Below are 19,826 nucleotides of genomic sequence, written 5' to 3'. Positions count from 1 at the left end.
CTACCCAATCAAAATGTCTTCCTGGAGCAGGTTCAAAAGTCTTCAGAGGTTGATATTCAAAGAATTTACAAAAACAATTAAAGAAATTCTTCCTCCATTTAAAGGTGTTAATATCCCTGGGGCCATCTTCCAACGCTGATCATTCACAAAAAATAATCAAACTACACACATGCACACAATCTCATTCCTTCCTTTGTGATCTGGTAACAGCAAAATGTCCTTTGACTCTAGAAATCCATCCAAGACTGAAAAATCTTCGATAAAATGTACACAGAACTTTCTTTCTCATAAAACACTTAACTCAGCAAGAACACGCTTGCAGAAAATAATCAGGACAGCTAAAGGCACAGTCAGTGAAATCTGACTGAGCTGAGTACTTCCTGTCTGCCCCACAACAGGAAACACTCACACAGCTTGAGTTCTATGACATGTAGCGATATATTCAACACTTACCTTTTCTCCTTGCCGCCTCAGTTGTCTAGCAACTGGGACCAAAAATCTCTAAACAGATCTCGTTTCGAGAACACTTTCTATATTTTGTGCTTTCATTTTCTCATCGTGAGTAATCTCCATCCATGCCAGTTGTAAAAGCATAAACTATTAAGTCCCAGCTTATAAAGAAGCACAGAAAAGTCACGGCATCCTGGCTTGAAGAGGCAACCCCACTTTCCAGGGAGACACTCGAGGACACCAAAAAGAGAGGAGGTGTGGTGCGAACCTCCCTGCCGTGCACCTCACTGGCCCTGAATGCTAGCGTACAACTCAGCGCGGAGTTCTTCCTCAGGACATCCTGTGGGTCCTTTAACAATGATTCCAGAGCTCAGCCCCCCTTGTCATGACTGAAATATGGAAACTGCATCATTCAAGTGCAGGACCCATTGTTTTCTCATGGTTTAGCTGTAAGTAGGAACATTAGCTCAGGAAAAAGTATGCTAAAGCTGGTGTATCATTCTGACTTTAGATGTCTCAATGTTTCTATTGGAAGCACATCACCAACGTTACTTGGCTCTATTACTAGGTAAAACTAAAACAACAACTGTGTTTAAATCCCCCAAAAAACCCAGAATCCATTATCAGTAAAAAACACATTTTCCTAAAATCAATTTAATCATTCTACAATAAGGAGCACAGGGACATAAGATCGCCTTTGTCACGAACATACAAGACTGACTCCTTTAGACAAACACACTCTTTCAGCTGTAAGCATATTTATAGACAAAGGGGAGCAGAAAGCGAGGAAAGAATTTCAATAAGCTGAGGAAGTCAACACTTTTATTGCAATGCCCTGCAGTTTTCAGTAGTGGGAGGGGAAAAGGAACACATAGACGAAATGTGACCAGGAAAGAACGCTTGACTTGGTTTGTTCTGAGCCAATGAAAGTCTGTGAAAAAGATTTTTATCTTTGCGACGACACACAAAGACACAGGCTAAAAGTTGAACTGGAGCACAACATGTTTCTGACATTGTCAAGTTTTCGACACAGCGTCAAATTAAGAAAAACAACAGTAAGAGCATGAGCAGATCATATCACACATGAAACAGGTTAGACAACCATGTGTTTGAAGAAGAAAGGAGGAATTTTTTTTCCCAGTGAATTTTGGCAGCTGTCCCAGTGCTCCAGGTGCCATGACCAAGCTTCAAAGAGGAACATGGGCGAAGAGATGACACGGTCTGAAGACAGTGAGGCACACAAGGCCTGTTATCATCCAGACCTTTGACTCTTCATCTGATGTCTAACTGATTCATCCCTCTTTCAACCTCTCCTTTTCGATCCTCTGGCTAGCAGCCTGTGTCAGTATTGTGTTACCTACTGGCCATTAGGGACAGTTCATCCAGGGAGAGTGTTGACATAAGGCACCCCCTTGTGGACAGGCAAACTCCAAACTCAACTACATATGAACGCACTGGCTTTAATGCAACACTCTATAGCAGAGCTTTACACATAAGGATCAACACCACACTGCCATGTACAGAATGACACAAGCCTGACATCAGACAGAAGTGTTGATTTTATTTTCATTTTCAATCTTACACTACATGCCCTGGTTTCCACGTGTCAGCATGCTGGTTTTGCCAGGGTTTTCAGAGAGAAGTGGAGCAATGTAGTTCCCCATGGGCCTCCATCTCTTGTTAAGCAGCCAAAGCAGGTGGGTCAACAATAAATAATTAAATATATAAGTGGACCATTGCAATTTAAAAAATAACTCTGTCACAGCACGTAGCTTTTAAACCACATTAATCTCAGCAGTGGCATTAACTGGAGAACTGTTAGTCCAACCACAACTAAGCAATGCCTTTTCTAAAGAAAGAAACTGTTGTCTCCAAGTACCAAATGACTCAATGAACTTGGTTAAGGTCTTGATTCATGCGTACTCTTGTCCAGTTTTAGTTTTACTGAATACTTAAAAATAGTTAAGGTTTTTAAAATTCAAAAATTCATCCATTCTCTTCCGCTTGTCTTCATCAGGGTTGTGGGAAAAGTGGATCCAATCCCAGCTACCATAGGGAGAGCCAGGACGTGAAAAATATTTTGAGAAATATTTTTCTAATTAGGGATCCACCCAACTTAGCTCATATCAGGGTATGGATATGAATTTCACACTAGTGCTTACTTTCTCTTCACTTCAGTTCTACTTCATCTTTCTTTTAGAAAATTTCTGATATTTAAAATATAGCTATAGCTTTTAGAATATATAACTGACAGCACATATTCTAAAATTTAAAATTACATCAACGAAGTCATTTAATGTTTTAATCAATCTGATATGTATAATTTACTCTCTAACTGAGATAAAAGAAAAAAAAATAGATTTTTTGCAGCTATTCAGAATCTTTGTGCTGCATAAATATGTCTAAACTAAGCTGGTGTAATTCTTTGTCCTTATGACTCATGCCATCAGTAAAGATCAGTCTTCACAGTGCCTATAATTTCTTTGGCTAATCTGTCTATTTTGTTTCCCTTTTGTATTCTCATCATTGTCAAAGCAACACTCAGGCTACAAACAGGCATTCTTGAGTGTTTTTAAGGATTAGGTCACAACACAAATATTGAGATAAGCCAGGTGACCTGTCAGACATCCAGACACCTTACAACACAGGTAAAAACAAAGAACAAATGCGACTGTAAAGATCGACAATCAGTTCTGTTGAAGGCTTCCACATTAGCTGAAATATGTATATATCTATCTTGAGTTCAAATCAAGAGAAGAACTACACTTGCAGTGGATCTCAATTCCAGCAGATTAACCTCTCAGTTGAGCTTCCCTTTGTTTGTGTTCATTTGTGAGACAGGAAATGGATCTGTTGCTTAAGGAATAACAACTTCTTACAGTGTGAGCTTTTAGCAACATTTCTCCAAGCCGACCCTAACCAAACAGAGATCAGTGTAATATTCCAGCACCGTATTTGCCACACCGATCTGAGAGACTGACGTAGACCCATATGCTGACATCAGTGTTACAATCGTGAGATTCCACGCATCTATATTTGACCATCATCTGGGTGCCAGTGTGCAAGTTCAACTGTGTGTCTCATCCATGCATACTAGCGAGAAACTACTCACCTTTGACCTTAGCAATAACTGTGCCAGCTGCTCCCAGAATGTCAGAAGAGTTGAGCGTCTGGTGTTTGCCAATGACAATTTTGAGGATGCGAACTAATTCCGCCAAACGTTGCTGCACCACCTCCTGAAGACCTTCCAAATTCTCTGAGGGAAAAAAAAGGAGAACACATGAAAGTATTGAGAACATAACAAGACGAATCACACATTTTCATCTATTAGTCAAAATGAGCACCATTACACTGCATTTTAAAGTTAGTTATGTCACGTTAATTCTTGGCATTCCTTTGTCAGTGTCACAAACAATACTTCACAAATATTTTTAAAATATTTTTGGAAACTATGAAGAGTCCGTCATGTTCTGAAAAACTGCATAAAAACCCAAAAGCTACATCTTAGACTCTACAGGCCTCAGTTAGCATATTAAATTCATCACAGCACAATTAGAAAAAGACTGAACAAGTATGACCTGTTTGGAAGAGTTGACAGGCGGAAAGGTTCCTTCATTATTACATGAAGGAACCTTTTAAAAAAACAAAAAACAAGCGCGTCCATGCTCACAGGTGTACACACGGGTGATCACACCCACAAACTACACCCTTTTTGGCTCCTACCTCAAAGCACACTGTGTTCTGTTGATCTTATGTGCTGCACAATAATGTTTAACATTTAGTATTTACTGTCATATTCCCATATATCATTGTGATGTTGTTTATTCTATTACTCTTGTTCTCTTCTGCTTGCTTTCTTTTTTCTTTCTCAGCAGGTGATCCAGGTGATTGATATATGCATTTTTTTTTTCTCTGCCCGTTCTGTTGGTTTTTGTCTTTTGCCCTTCTCCCCCGTCCCTCTTCTCAGCTGTTTCTCTTTCCCTCTTTCTTTCTCCCCTTCTTTCCCCCAGTCAAGTCTGTCCCGTATTCAGTAAGTGAAAATAAAATAAACAATAAAAGGTGAATCAAATGGACCATTATGGCAAGGCTGGGATGGTCAGTTTGGTAAAGTAAATCCGTTGGGCATCTTTCTTTGCCTTTAGACAACAATTCTGATGGCAAAAGAGCCAAACGGGACAGGCCAAAAAAAAAAAAAAAAAAAAAAAAAAAGAGTTGACAGGCGGAAGCCTCTTCACTCTAAAAAGAATATGGCAGCACCGCTCACGAATGCAAAGTTGCATCTGAACAAAACCACAAGCTTTCTGGAACGATTTCCTTTGGACAGATGAGACCATACCGCAATGTTCAGCAGAAACCAACCACAGCATATCAACACAAACGCCCCATACTAACTGTCAAGCATGGTAGTGGAGGGGCTTGTTTTGCAAGCACTGATCTGACCATGAACTCCTCTATGTACAAAGTAGTGTTGCTATGATGCCATTTTCAATACTATAGGGAAAATTTTAATGAAAAAATAAAAAGAAGCTTTTAAAGAAGCTTTTAAAAGAAAAATAAAGATTACAATACTGGTGTAATTTTTTTTTCCTGATCAATAGATTTAGTAAGATAGAAATCAAGGAGAAGGAATGAAAGCAGAAGCAAGGATTAAATGGAGGAATCCGAAGAAGGAAGAATGTTTTCCAGAGTCCAGGGAAGAAGTTGATACAGGCTCTGTGTGGTAGGGAGGAGTTACCAGATGACTGGGAAAGGACCGCTGAAATGGTGAGGGAAACGACCACAAAGGTATCTTGTGTATCCTCTGGATTTCTTAAGGAAAGACAGAAAACTGGGTGGTGGAGTGTGGAAGGGAAGGAAAATATTCAAAGGAATGCAAAGAAATAGTGTGAAAGTCAAGTTTATGGCAAAAGCAGACAGGAGTACTGGGAGCCTAGGTGTGGCAAAGCAAAAGGCTTATAGCGAATTATATGTAAAGCTGGACACGGAAGGAGAAAATGACTTTTATCAATTAGTGAGGCAGAGAGACTGAAACGCAGAGCTGGATTAATAGATAGAATAGATAGATGATTAATAGAGAGATGGAAATTTACTGACAAGTGAAGAATGTGTTCAGAAGATTTGAAGAAGTCAAGGATGATGAAAATGAAAGAAAGAGGGAGTTAGTCAATCAGGAGGCGCAGAGGATTAGCAAGGAGGAAGTAAAGGTAGCTATGAAGACGATGAAAAGTGGAAAACTGGTTGGCCCAGATAACATGCCTGTGGAGTTATGCAGATGAGTAGGAGAGAAGTGATTATTGAGCAGCAGTATACTGTAGCTTCATGCTGAGAAACAGCAATACAAATGTGATGTTTGCTTTGAGAGTGTTGTGGGGAGAAATATAGATAAGATCAGAAGGGAAGCATGTCAGAGAAGCATGTCAAGGTCATGTAGGACACATATTAGGACAGCAAGACAGCAGTGAGGTGTTCGGTAGCAGTGACAGATGGATTCAAAGTGAGGGTGTGATGATATCATAGATTCGCTTTGACGTCCTTCTTGTTTGCAAAGGCGATGCTGAAAAATGAGGTCAGTTTGGAGTCTCCATGGTATCTGTGGACTACAATGGGTGCTATACACTGGGAGACACAGGATGAAAGTCTGTAGAACCAGGACAGAACAGATAGTGTGTAAATGAGAGGGAGGCAGGTGGAAAGGCAAAGATGCAAGAACTAGAGGCAGTGAAGGTAGATGAGTTTAAATACGTGCAGTCAACCATCCACAAGAGAGATAAAGAAGAGAGTGACGCAAGCCTGAAGAGTATACAAGAAGGTGAGAGCTGGTATGATGTATGGTTTGGACACTATGGTACTGACAAAAAGATATGACGCTGAGCTGGAGGTGGCAGAGTTAAATAAATGCTAGGATTTTAGTTAGGAGTAAAAAGGAGGGGCAAGATTAAAAATGTGTATATCAGTGTGACAGGTCAGGTTGAGCTTTTTTAAGACAAACTAAGTGGAATAAGGTTGAGATGGGTTGGAAATGTGCAATAGAAGGTTAGTGGATATACTGGACAAAGGATGGAACTGCCAGAGAGGAAGTGCTACTTAGTGCCACCACTAATGCCATTGTTTTGTTAATTCGCCACAGCTGCTACCTGCTATCTTACTTATAACCTACAACTAATGTGGCAATCTGATAACTGCTAATAGCTAAATGTCTAATGTTAAGGTGTGCACTGGTCAGATTACCATTTAAGATAACTGCTTAATACTTGGATGCTGTCAAAACAGGAACTTTGAGATGCTTTGCCCAGTATTCATGTGCTCAGCTGCAAGTTACGGGAAAGGGCTTTATTTCTGTCTGCTCATGCTGGGTAAAGCTGTGTGTCAGCTGGAGGAGGCAAAGATGGGACTGTTTTTTATCTATACTGTTGTAAATGAATATCTAATCTGATAACAATTTTTAGTATCTGAGTATAACTTTTTTATATGATACCTATGGTACAAATAAAACTATGCATAAACAATTTGTTCTGCAAATATGGGTTGTGTTGTTGTTCATCTGATGTTGTATTTATTGAGGGTGATAAGGACTAGATTTTTTTTATTATGTCCTGACGTATAAAACCTTAGAAGGTGTGCTTTCTTTTTCACATAACTGTACGTTGTGTAACTTTTTTTTTTAATCAGTGTCTATAGCTGTGTCTCTACCAGTTTAAAGGTGGAAAACAGAAGCTTGTGGTTGTGACAGCAATGATCTCGGTTGCATGAAACTGCTGTGATGCAAGCTGTTTTCTGCTTCCTCCAGGCAGAGTGACAACACGTACAACGGAAGAGGTATATGTTGTAAACAGGTTAATCTGTCTCAGTCACAACTTTAATATTCATATACATGGAGAGATGATGAATCCTGAAATGATGACGTGTTTTTTGTGTGTTTTTGTAGTCAGAAGTGAGCCAAAAATCCATCTATAGTTTCTGTCATTATTTCAGTCCTGATGGACAGGTAAATCTAATATTTATTATTAGTTATTAGTTATTAGGAATGGTTAGTGCAACAGTACTGGAAAGGACTTTGTGCTCCATACAATCTGTAAAATGAATACAAGTCATAGGGCTCTTTCTGTGGACAAGGATGTAGAAATGAAATTTCTACACAGTGTTAGCAACATAGAATGTTTTGTTTAAGGGGGATTCTGCAAGATATTTTGAATGCCAGTAAAGTTACCCAAGATGACGACATGAAAAAAAATGTGCAAAATGCAATCTGATTACTCCTGTACTTTCTTTTCTTTATGTTATCACACTGCATCAGTGTATCACTGCTATGAAAGGTATCTCTTTCCTGTAAAACCACGCAAAGCCGAAGAACAGTTTTGCGTATCTAACCAAGAATTTTTCTACCCGCAGATTGTCTTCTTTCTAATTCCATAGCTGCTCTGATTTTTTTCATTTCTACATCATTCCAAGTGGTCGTAGACAGGGTTTTAACAGACAGCTGAGCACTTTGGGAAAAATAGAAGTCAGCATGAAAAACAATAAATCATGTGACACAAAGAACCTATGCACACAACACAGCAACAACAGGAGAGGAGTCCTGCTCTGATCCAACCTAATCACCAGAAGCCCTGTAAGCTTCACCACACAATAGGTGAATTCATCTTTAACTCACTGTTTTGGAAGAAGCAGGGGCACCGGCTGAGAAAAGAAACTCATCTGTTCTTCATCAAAGCTACACTAGCAGTCAGGAGGGTGAGGCGAGACAAAATTTATTGGAAATTTAAAAGGAATTAGAGAGGGAGTGAAAAAGAAAGTCTGGGAGTGGTTTTGTTGCACTTCCTACTCTTTTTTAAACACACACACACACACCACTCCAACTGGCTGGTGTAAAAAATGTAAAAAGGACCATTTGAAATTTCGACATCTCACCATCTGTGACATTTAACTAATGACTAGAAAAACAGACACTGAATTTAATTAAAAGAAATTCAAAGAGACTAAGGAAGAAGAATGGCAAGGTTAGGTTAGTAACAACAAGACCTGTTTTTTTTATCATTCACAAAATATAAATGGCTTAACAACATGGTCCATCTTGCCCCTCATACCCTGTCCAAAGGTTCCACCCAAGGATTAACAAAAAGGTGTCCATTACAGCAGGTGGTTCACTTGGTCATTTCCCCCAAGGTGCAAGGCCCTGACTTTGCAACACAGACTTTGAAGTCCACCTATTGAAGATAGGTCTTCATTAAGCACCCTTTCCTTCCTTTTAACCACCCCCAAACCCCCAACCCCCTTCAGGGACTGAGTGGCTAGCTCACTGGCTTTTGAAGATTTTCTTATCAAAGGCATGTGTGAGTCATATATTAGCATATAAGAGCCAGTCCTAATGAGATGCACACCTGAGAATTGTTTTACTTAGCATGACACTAGTGGAGCATGACTGAAGGTTCTGTTACAGTATCACAGCAGTAGTGTAGATGAGAATCACCCATTTCCTTTTCCTCTGAAAAGGAAAGAATTTAATTAGACTAATCTATTCTTCAGACCACTATAGGGGGCAAAAATTGTGAGGAAATAACAATCCGGTTGTTCAGTGATGACGCGACGAATCCTACTTCCAGGTCTAAAGTAGTCTGCGTTTAATATGGCTTTTGTGTTGTTAACATGTTTAATGTTATGTATTTTCTTCTATTTGATCTCAAAAAGCTCCTAAAACAGTCAGCGACCACTGTTGACCTCCCTCGGCTTTTATTACCGCTAATCATTTATTTAAGCTCAGTTTTTAAAACCTTACGATGTAACTACAGCCCAGCCCATGCAGCAGTATATGAATGACTAACCTCGTATTGTGGATGGATTATCTCAGTTGTTCTCCTGGCTGAAGTTTGGTCCTTTTACAGCACCCTGCCATGCGATTACATTTGTTCCTGACCACCGAGAACACTCACGTTAACTTTTATCGAGTGGAAAAAAAGTTAGCTTGTTTATATTATGCTAACATAGCTGTGTCGCAAGCGGTCACGTAGCACATCATTATATACCAGCTAGCCCAACTTCAGTAACCCTACAAGCGTCACTGCTGTTTAGTTTTCTGTCTTCATTTATGCTGGAAGTGATAACAGAGCTGTACGTTTTAATTTGTTTCCAAAACCCCGCAGTCAGGACATGCTATATTGTATTTAGATAGAAGCTAGCGAGCTAACTCCCTGCTAACTTCTAACTCCGTTAAATGTCATAAATTCCGTTTTCATGGATGCCTGGATGTTAAACTCAATTGTTACACCTGGTAGAGCAGAACGCTGATCATTTTATTAAAGATGAAAGACTTTAGACAGTTTTTCAACTCTCAGTAATCCCATAGTGATCGTTTGATATATGGACCTGCAGCGGAGTTTAGACCCAGACACGGCTAGTGACGTCAGACTGAACAACCGGATAGCCATGATGTTGTGGCAGCAAGGACAAATGTCCTGAGCCAATCTACAAGATGATACTTGAAGCCAAAAAAGGCATTTTTTCATCCTTTGTTTACTGCTGCACTGCCTGCTGTCAGACATGTGGCACTGTGCAGAGCTAAAACACTACACTGGAATGGCACAAATGTATAAATAGCAGCCAGCAATCTCAATTAATGATAAACATATTGCCAGCGAGCATGAACAAATAAAGACAGCATCTACACTGATGAGAGAAGAGTTTCATAAATCCACTGAAACAACATTTTGCACCACACCTGCGAAACCTGCTGGATTGTTTTGCTGGAATATAAATAGGCAAGCAAAAACAGTTTCCACATTTCAGTCAAGGGTTTGTGAAAAAAAATCTGCATATAAAAATATCAGACATTATACTATTCCATCTGTGCAAAAATACTTAAACTATTTTCTGACCAAGCTACACATACTTTTCCTTTTTTCTGCCAGTATAGTCTGGGCCCAGAGAGGTTACTTAAATTGCAGCTAATTTCCACCCAAAAAATGCAAATAAAAATATAACCAAAAAGACTTTTCAACGTTAGGAACATGAATAAAGCTGCCAAAGCAAGGTCAGTGTTTACCATTGTTGCTTCTTTTTTTATTTTTTTAAATTGTATAAGAGTATCTTTGCTTACTGCAGCATGAGACAAGTCAGAAAGCTGATTAGCAAAAAAAAAAAAAAAGCAGTGGATGAGTGGCTTTGTCACAACAATGGCATCAAAAAGCTTACTGGAAATTCGCTGGTGATTGTGGGGGCCACTCCATTGTTCTGGTAGAGATGACAGGGTTGAGGCATACAGCCAGGCCACATTGTTTAAAGGAAGACCCCCTACCTACCTCAGTGATTCTCAAACCTCCCCTGTCTTTCTTTACAGTGGTGGGATGAGCTGGTGTTGTCCCAACCACACTTAAGGCTTAGTCTACTTCATTTACTTCCTACAAGATCAAGATCTCATTCTCTTTTAGGAAAATATATTTAAACAGAGGAAAATGCAGATACATATGCATAATTAAGACTGCAACCATGAAATAGCTGGTACTGTTGCTTTTAAAATGTCATAAACTGCTAATAAATTAATTAAGCTCTATAACATCATGGCATATTGGGTAGACATGCTTCTAGAATTAGTTCTAAATGTATTGGCCACTTGGATGGTTAAATAATATTCAAACGAACTTGAAACAAATAAAAAGCCAAACCAATAGCTGTTATTGTTTCTTAGTAAAGATAAAGATTTTCCTCAGTGTCCATTATGCTTTGAAAACAAGACCATACTATTGGACTTAATCTGAAAGTCCTTTAACATCTGCAGCCTTTTTTCATCTAATCGATTCTAAATAACATGGTTGAAAAATGCAATGGGTGTAGAGTGAAAAGTGATAAAGGAATTAATCTAAAACTAGTGACCAGGAAAAGAAGGGCAATAAAAAGTTCTCAAACCACTCATTCAGAATAATCCGCTTCTCTGCTGTCAAATCTCTATGCAGTGTGTTGCAAACACCCACATATATAATGCCATTATATTCCTAAATACTCAAAACATGTGCTCCGGAGTACAATGTCTAAGCAGGTCTGTGGTGACTTAACTTTAACGTCATACAGCAGCTCAAACGTTGGGCCTTTAAATTAATGTTGCCTCGCAGATTATTGTGTGTGTGTGTGTGCGTGTGTGTGTCTGTGCATGCGTGCATGTGTGTGTGTTTGGGAGGTGGGTACCCATTGTGTCTAATAAAGCTCATTGTGAGTGTAGTGGTTGCAGAGACCAATCTAATCCAAATCTTCAGGTGGCCTGACAGAGGTTACAGCCTCTGCTCCCCCCACTGATAACAACAAGCTTTCAACTGGCCTGTCTGGACACGCGATCTGCTCGACATGAAACAAGCCTCAGGATCTCTGGTGGCACAGCGCTGCTTTGGGAAACAGCTGCAGGGCTTTACCAAGACCTTTCGTTCTTTTCTTCAAGAAGGAAAGGTGACACGTTCACACCGCACTGCAGCGGATGATTTTCAGATTTAGTTTCAGATGTATATCTGTGTGCCACATACCAGGTTGATGACACACTGTTCTGATTGGTGAATCAGCCATCAACCCAAATACTCCCCCTCCAACGGCCACTTGTTTGTTTCCGTGTTTCCCACAGATAGAAATAAATAAGCCAAGCAGAGATTATACACAAATGTCTTCAACAGCAAACTGTTAAGCCAGAAAACATCACTGTATCATACTCTGCTGGTATTACTGAGCTGCCTGCAACTTGATATGGAATAGGTGGAATTGTTTTGTCAGGATCCCGTCTCTAAACACTAATTTCCCCTTCTGCCTAAACAAACACAGCATTGCTGGGTGCTGCTCTTTCTTTCCCATGCCTTGTTTGGAGACAAAGTGAGCCCCAGACTTAACAAAGACAGTAAACAGTGGGCAGCCCATAAACATCTACCTGCTCTCGGACTAATAGTGAACTACACTGAGTAAGGTCTGGGCATCACTTCATTACATGTATTCTTGAATTTCTCTGATTAGAGACTTGAATTATTCTTATTATTCTTATTATTATCATTATTATTATTGTTAATTTTTGTTATTTGCACCCTTATTCATGTTTATAAAACTCTAAGGAAAATGCCAAGCATAATTTCTAAGAGCATAAAGTGACATTTTCGAACTGTCCAAAATCCATGATGATGATTTTTAGAGAAGTGCAGCAAATGCTTGAATTTGAAATATTTATTTATTCATTTATTTATTGTCTGAAGAATGATTCAAGCCAGTTAATGAACTAATAGTGTCATCTTCAAGGCTATTGTTATGATCACAAGAACGATGAATGCCTGGCACTGTTACAGAGGTTTGTGGCACAGGTATGTGATGACCTCACCTAGAGAACTTGGTAGTACAGAAGTGAGAATTAATCTCCACCTACTTGGCTAAATAACACTGTTTGATAAATGTTTGTAGAAACTGTTGTCTTGGGCAAGAGAAATGACTGATGCTTTTAGACATGTAAAACGAATAGACTAAGAACTTGTGGGGACAGGCACAAAGTTTTTGTTGTCTTCCTAAAGTCAGAGCTGGGGAAAAACAACATACAGTAGATGGTTTTGTTCCTCTACAAAAAACAAAACAAAAAAAACCCTTTATAGTTTGGCCTTGGCTCATTCACTGCTGCAAGCCTGTCTCCTGTCCCACAGCTGTAAATTTCAAGAGTCTGACCCAATCAGCAGCAGTAACATCCCCTGCTAGCAGGAGCTCCAGTGCCTAATCTAGCACTCTCCATGACCACTGTCCTACACAAACATCCACAGCCCATAACCATAAATCCCACCCCAGGAAACACACCCCAACCACAAGCTTGCACAAAAACATCCTTCAGCATCACAGGGGAAAGTTACTGCCCAACAATTCTAGCCTTTCTTTCTACTAAGAGCAGCAGGCCATTAAACCATTATGTGGTAGATTTCAGCTTTTCTCTCAATTGAAGGCGCCACCTGCAAGTGGCCACTTCAGTTGGCACAGGAGCACTTACGTGTGTGTGTGTGTGTGTATGAGTGAGGGAAAAAGGATATTTGTGGAAGCTATTGCTGTTTTCTTCCCCCACAGTGGCTTTATAATCACTAAAAAAATAAAAAAAATAAAGGTATAGACGTAAAACAAATGACCCTGCTCAGTGATAAAGACAGAACATTTCTGAGAGCCACTGACAAAGTTTTAACCTTTTTTTAACCTCAAGAAAAAACATTATGAGCAGAAAAACATTCAAGAAAAAAAAACTCCTTTAGACAACAACACAGTTACAGGCTGGTACAGTGAGGCACAGAACAATGCAGCTTAACTGGAGTACAGCCAGATCTTATCAGAGTGTCATGATGACACCAACAGTTTTAATAGCTGAACATGGGCTTATGAGTCTAGCTGACTCACAGGCCTATGTTCTGTTCAGTTCTTCCTCATTTAAAGACATTTAAATCCTCTTAAAAAGAACTAGATTGTGTGAAGAACATCATCTTTAGTTTATCTTTGGACAAACTCACTGTACAATGAAAACCATACAATGACTAAATAAGCTCTTAAGCTCATGGTTAGGCTCATGATTTAAGATGTCTAATCTACCATGATGTGCAACTGGGTAGGTACTGGTGTGAAATTCTTCTGCACCTGAGGCTAAAACAATAATATAAGAAATACAGACTCTCTTGAGCAAAGAAAACTGTAAGGAAATAATATTTTGTATCCTGTTCCGATGCATATCTGCTGTTGTCATAAGAGACATTTAAAATTAAAACCTCATCCCGTTAAGCCCCAATATCCCGAACTTACAATGGATACTTCTAAACACACATTCCTAAAATTGTTTTGGCTTGACGAAGGACAAAGTAGTGAGCTCCGTCACCAATTTCAACATTTTGAGGGAAAAAAAGAAAGAAAGAAAAATCAAGAAACAAAAAACAAAAACAGATATTTTAGTGTGAAATTCTAAAAGCAAAAGAAAAGATATGAAATGCTATCAAGCTTGTTGCCCAACATGTGACATTCATTCAGCGAAATACTTCTTTACTCCCTTTAAAGCAGGTTATTATTCTTCCTTTTTTATTATAACTGTAATTTCACGACAAGCTTTGCTATGTACTTTATGAATAGTTACCGTGGCCTCAAATTTAAAGTGTATTTATTTTGCAAGGTTTTTATCATTAATGTGCTTCGCACCTTCCAGTAGTCTATTGAAGGCACTATAGCTACAAGTGAACATTTGTTCAGAAGGAATGCAGAGTATGCAGGAGAGCGGGGGGATGGGAGGGGGACAGCAGCTAGACTGCGTGCAGAGGACTCCTTTTTCATGCTGATTAAAACTATTAACCAAACTGTCTTTTGCAGCTGAATACAGACAAAAATGGAAACGTAACAATGAAGAACCTTCCCCGACACTTTCATTGCATTTTAATGTTGGCCCTGCAGTACTGTGCACTACATTCATACTATTAAATGCTCTAATACTGGCATAAAGGCCATTCATCCTCACCAGATGTGCAGAAATATTCTATCAAAAGGAAATTGACTCAACACTGACAACAATCACATGAAGGGATTATATGTGATTTCACTATATAATTTCTCAACTTTTCTTTTAGCAAAGATTTGGGCTAAACAATATACTGAAATTACATGTTAACATTTCACTACTTACAATTTCAGGCAAATCAACTCTAATGTTAGAGTTCAACAATTACATCAGGATCATAACACCATTATGAGTATTGTGTAGAGGGATAACACAATAAGGTTCATTGATTATAGGCTGTGAGATTGGATAGAGGTAATTTAGGGATAAAAGAAGCATGGGGACAGGGGTCACCGACTCAATCAAAGGTCACTCACCCTCACATGCTTTTCTTAGACCATATTCTTTGACAGCTTGATTACTGCTAGCTAACCATTCTTGTGAGCATTGTAACTGAAAGCCCACTTATAATACAAAGAGTAAATGTTCACGACAATCTATTTATGGAGAAACATTAGATGTTAAGTTCATGGTGTGTATGTGGGTGGTCTAGCTAACTCAAACTTATGGCCATGGATAGTCTCTGTGGGTTTCCACCAACCAAACATGCTGTGTGCTAATGTGTTGCCTCTTGGAAGTATGGTGTGAGCTCTTAGTGGAAAATTAAGTGTATTCCAAACTAACATTTGATCTATAAGTGGAAATATGGGACTCTGATGCCTATATGGGATGCCTATTTGCAACAGGAATAAAAGCTTGCAAGATCTCAACAGGTTGCACACCTTTCAGAGAGAGAAAACACACACACACACACGCACACACACACAGAGTGCTCAACAAAACAGAATAACAGAAGAGACGACACACGTTTCGCTAACCTCCTCCACACCTCTCTCAAAACCTTCTTCCTGTCGCTGAGGCTGTATGTCTGTTCATGTAAAGGACACATAGAGCATGCTGCCAATCACACAACAGTAAAACTGTTTCAAACTGAGGCAGAAATTACAGTATACATTCCCCTTTAATAACCCTAATGATTTGAATATTTTAGGATGTAAATTCATGGTTCAGTCATACACACACACACACACACACACACACATATATATATATATATATATATATTAAAAAACGATTTCATGAAAATGAAATAGAAACTGCTGTTAATATGTTAACTCCAATCAAATTTAAGACTTAAAGATTTAGATGATAAGATTAGCAATTCATCACCAAGTCAACAAGGGATGCTACAATGTAGTAGACAAACATAGATGATGACCAAGAACCTTTGTGAATGCCTGATGTCTATGCATGTGTTGTGACCCATTGTTTTATAGTCCCCAAACTTTCAACAATATGTATGATTAAACTGATTTAAATGAAAAGCTGAGCCATCTTCCTACACTATAAAGGGCTACTGTAAACCATTCATTCATCCATCTATTTCATTCATTTCATTTAAGAAATGGTCTTAAGACTTTGATTGTAAGATTTATTAAGCTTTAAAGATAGTTTTTAGTTCAAAGTACTATACCTGTTGGATTCATGTTTGCTAGAATTAAAATGAAAGGGCATTGTTTGGTTTTGTCTTTCTTTAAGTCTCCAATCATAGCCTCTACTTAAACTAGAACTATTGACTAAAATGCTTGATTTCTCCTACCATCTTTCGTTACTTTTTGTTGCTTAACTGCTAATTAAAAATGGCTCATTGTTTACATTTGCATGAGCAGGAAACCACAATGCAGCAACAGCATCTTGCACGCGCTGGTCTGCCATTCTGCTTATGTCAGTGTCTCGGCAATAATAAACACTAATTCAAATGACATTATGGGGTCATACGGTATGATTTCATCCCACCTGATGAATAAGCACTGCTGTTCTTGGGGAGGTAAATACCCCAAATGTTTTTGTGACGGCTCAGAGTAACACTCAGCACGACAAGAACCAAGTCTCTCTCTCTCACACAGAGGTTTCACCCCCCTCCCCCAAGACAGAGGAATGGCTAAACAACTCACTCCTTCTTACCAGAGCTACAGTAGTACTCCAGCATATGTGTGTCTTTTAGGAGTACAGTAGGAGATAAGGTTAACATAATCTTACACTTATAATCTGCAATTTAACATTAGTAGTCATCAATTATTAAACTGACAACTTTAAACTTTTAAGTGCTGATTATAAAAAAGCTCTAACAGCCCTTTCACAGCAAGCTACTATCAGTATTTATAATGTGTGAAATAATGAGCATTTGTGTGGGCAGAGTGTTTGTATATGTCTCCAAACAAGTGCCGAGCAATCAAAGCCAAGTGAGAAAAACAGAAAGAATGTAAACCCTGTTTCTGCTCTAATCTCTCCTCGTCCTGTATTCTTCTGTATAAAGTATGTAGTCATGGTGTAGCTGACGTGAGGCTGTTATCACACTAACATGCCACAGGTGGTTTTGGCTGTTATGGTGGCAAACTTTGGGAGGTAATATCACAAATGAAATGCACAGTCTTCCTGGGCACTTTGTTCAGAGTGTTTTACAGTTTCGTGTGCCACTAAATGTTGTGGTTAGTGAAGGTGTGATATAGTAATAGTGATTCCAAAACAAGATATTCACTACAGTCTGCTATAAAAAGGTTTAGGTGTGTGGAATTTGCTACAACTGGCCAAACAAAGAAAACATGATGCCACATAAATTGGTGTTTAGTGGAATTTGCTGGCAGAGAACTTTTAACTATTGGGTTTTAGTTTCTCAGTTCAAAGAGCAAGGATTTTATTTCTAGACCATCGGTCAGCACTGCTGCTTGATTTCAGATACTTAGGTAACTGGAAAAACTAACTTTCCTGCTCTTATTTTTCTTTTCATGCTCTCTCAACTATCACTTGAATGTGACTTAGGATATCAAAGAAATCATAACTGATGGATTAGTACCTGTCAGCAAAGCAGGTACGGTGCTAACAATAGTACGTTATCATAAAATAACCTCAAGAATGTCCTTGAATCTGATGTTAATGGCGCATGCACTACCGCCCAGGGTGCATTTTCTTTCATCATCTGTCATTTTATGGTTCCCTGACCTCCAAAGCCCCCACACAATCCCCCACATTCCAGCTCTACCTGAACTTACCTTTATACTGGAAAGCTTCTTTGAGGTTGTGTAGCACATCAGCAAACAACCGCACATCATTCACCAGCTGCATTACATACTCGACATCCACTCCGGGTGCCCCTATCAGGCGGGAGGTAAGGCCCATGTTGCTCAGAGGGTTTGGGTTCTTTGAACTGCGCCCCATATTCAAGGTCTTACTGGATCCAGCTGATAGAGGCTCTGTAGATGTCTCGGAAAGGTTCTGTGGCAGTCTCTGGGTGTGCTTTGTTCCACCGCCTCCACCACCACTACTGCTGCTGCCGCTGCCCTTCCGTAGCATCCCAGCATTCAGTGCAGCTGCGACCCTTTACTGGGGGTACAGTAGGCCAGCTAACCCCTGAACTCAGCACGCTGCCCTGGTCCGTGGACAGCTGAAAGACAGAGAATGACGCGTGGACTTGATGTCTATCTGTAGATCGGGCTATTATTGTTATTATTTCAATTTACTATATTACAAAAAACTATACAGTGACCACGGAACTCAACCTATATCATTATTATTATGATTATTATATGAGGGGAAATATATATTTTAAAAAAAAACTATTGAGTTTCAGCACGTATAACGTTCATAAAAGTAATGGGGGTTTTTCTCACACTCTTTCATTTCTTTAAATTACTTTTGCTTTTCCACTTTTAGCTAACACTTTTACTTAATTACGTTTTTTGTAAAGTTTTGTAAAGCAACGTTTAGCTCTTAGCTAGTTAAGGTAACGTTAAGTTCTAAAAAAAAACAAAACAGCGTTATCCTTTAGTAACACACATTTTCACACACAAAAAAATATCCCCAAAAAAACAATCCAGTTAAAAGAAGGTTAACACAATGTAAGCTTGCAAGAGACGTTTGAACTCTAGCAACTACTAAAATGGTGCTGGTTCTTTACATACAGTTTACAGTAAAAAGTGATGCTACTTCCCCGGTAAAAACAGTCGACCTCGGGTCATAAACTGCATTCCTGGCACAGCCAAAATACGCTATCTAATCTCACCTGTTTGGCTCTTTGCTGACATAATGGGAACAATATCCAAATAAAACGTTGCTTATTGAAGACGGAGAAGGCAGCAAAGTATTTCCGTGAGACACGAACAAACTCCAACAAAGGCAAAAAGTTGTCAGCTTTGCCTAACTGTACATCGAGAAGTAGCTGACTATCGGCAACTCTCCAGTCAATCGTAATTTACCAGTCGGCTCGTCACATGACAATCATGACGCGTTTTGATTGGCTAGATTCCTCCGAAGGATAGCTCTGTGATGCCTTCATGTGCTAGCGGACGTTTTATTTTGATACCAAATACAGAAGCGCAAACGGAGGTGGCTTAATTATGTGAGGTATTGTAATGTATCTTTATCGGATACAGGGTACATTTGAGGACACAATAGCCAATCTTTGCCATTCTACTTTGCCTAAAATATGTAATAGCTATCAGGCATATGATCTCATTATAGGAATGAGCTGAAGCCAGATTATACGGATGACTGAATGCGGTAGTGACTTTCTGGCTTTTCCTAGAATCAGATACATGGCAACATTTGGTGACGTTTAACGCTTTGTATTTACTGTTGTATTATAAAATATTGCAAGAGTTACAAATCATGTGAGCGTCCATTTATTAATTTCTTCCACAATTGCCGCAAAAATAACTAAAACGTACGCCAATGATTTAACGGAAAGCGATACCAGCATTCACTGTGAACTCAAGCCAGACTGTACTCTTGAGCTTGAAATGTTGCAAATGAACCAGTTCAAACTAGTAGCACCATTGCTGCCATCTAGTGGATTTATGCAGCCACAAAA

General features: G+C 39.1%; 1 protein-coding gene across 3 annotated transcripts in view; it reads right to left on the bottom strand.

Annotated features, from left to right (window-relative positions):
* Positions 1-19,223, bottom strand: part of LOC146553319 (rho GTPase-activating protein 29-like) — a 32,732-nt gene extending 13,509 nt beyond the window's left edge. The window contains exons 1-3 of one of the 3 annotated variants that reach the window (XM_085254850.1): positions 19,020-19,223; positions 18,010-18,401; positions 3,563-3,706 (exon numbers count right to left, since the gene is read on the bottom strand). In XM_085254850.1, coding sequence (XP_085110976.1) covers positions 3,563-3,706; positions 18,010-18,310 — 445 coding nt within the window. In that variant the 5' untranslated portion in view covers positions 18,311-18,401; positions 19,020-19,223. Of the gene's footprint in view, positions 1-4; positions 319-453; positions 727-3,562; positions 3,707-18,009; positions 18,402-19,019 lie in introns of those variants that run through there. The other 2 variants (XM_085254851.1, XM_085254852.1) reach the window with 2 other exon arrangements.
* Positions 19,224-19,826: the final 603 nt, after the last annotated feature.

This window comes from Mchenga conophoros, linkage group LG18 (genome assembly GCF_057382185.1).
Source record: "Mchenga conophoros isolate Kocher_MC1m ecotype Shallow Benthic linkage group LG18, M_conophoros_male_GT1.1, whole genome shotgun sequence".
Lineage (NCBI taxonomy): Eukaryota > Metazoa > Chordata > Actinopteri > Cichliformes > Cichlidae > Mchenga > Mchenga conophoros.
The sequence above is the reverse complement of the archived record's forward strand: the minus strand, read 5'-3'. Positions and strand labels throughout refer to the sequence as shown.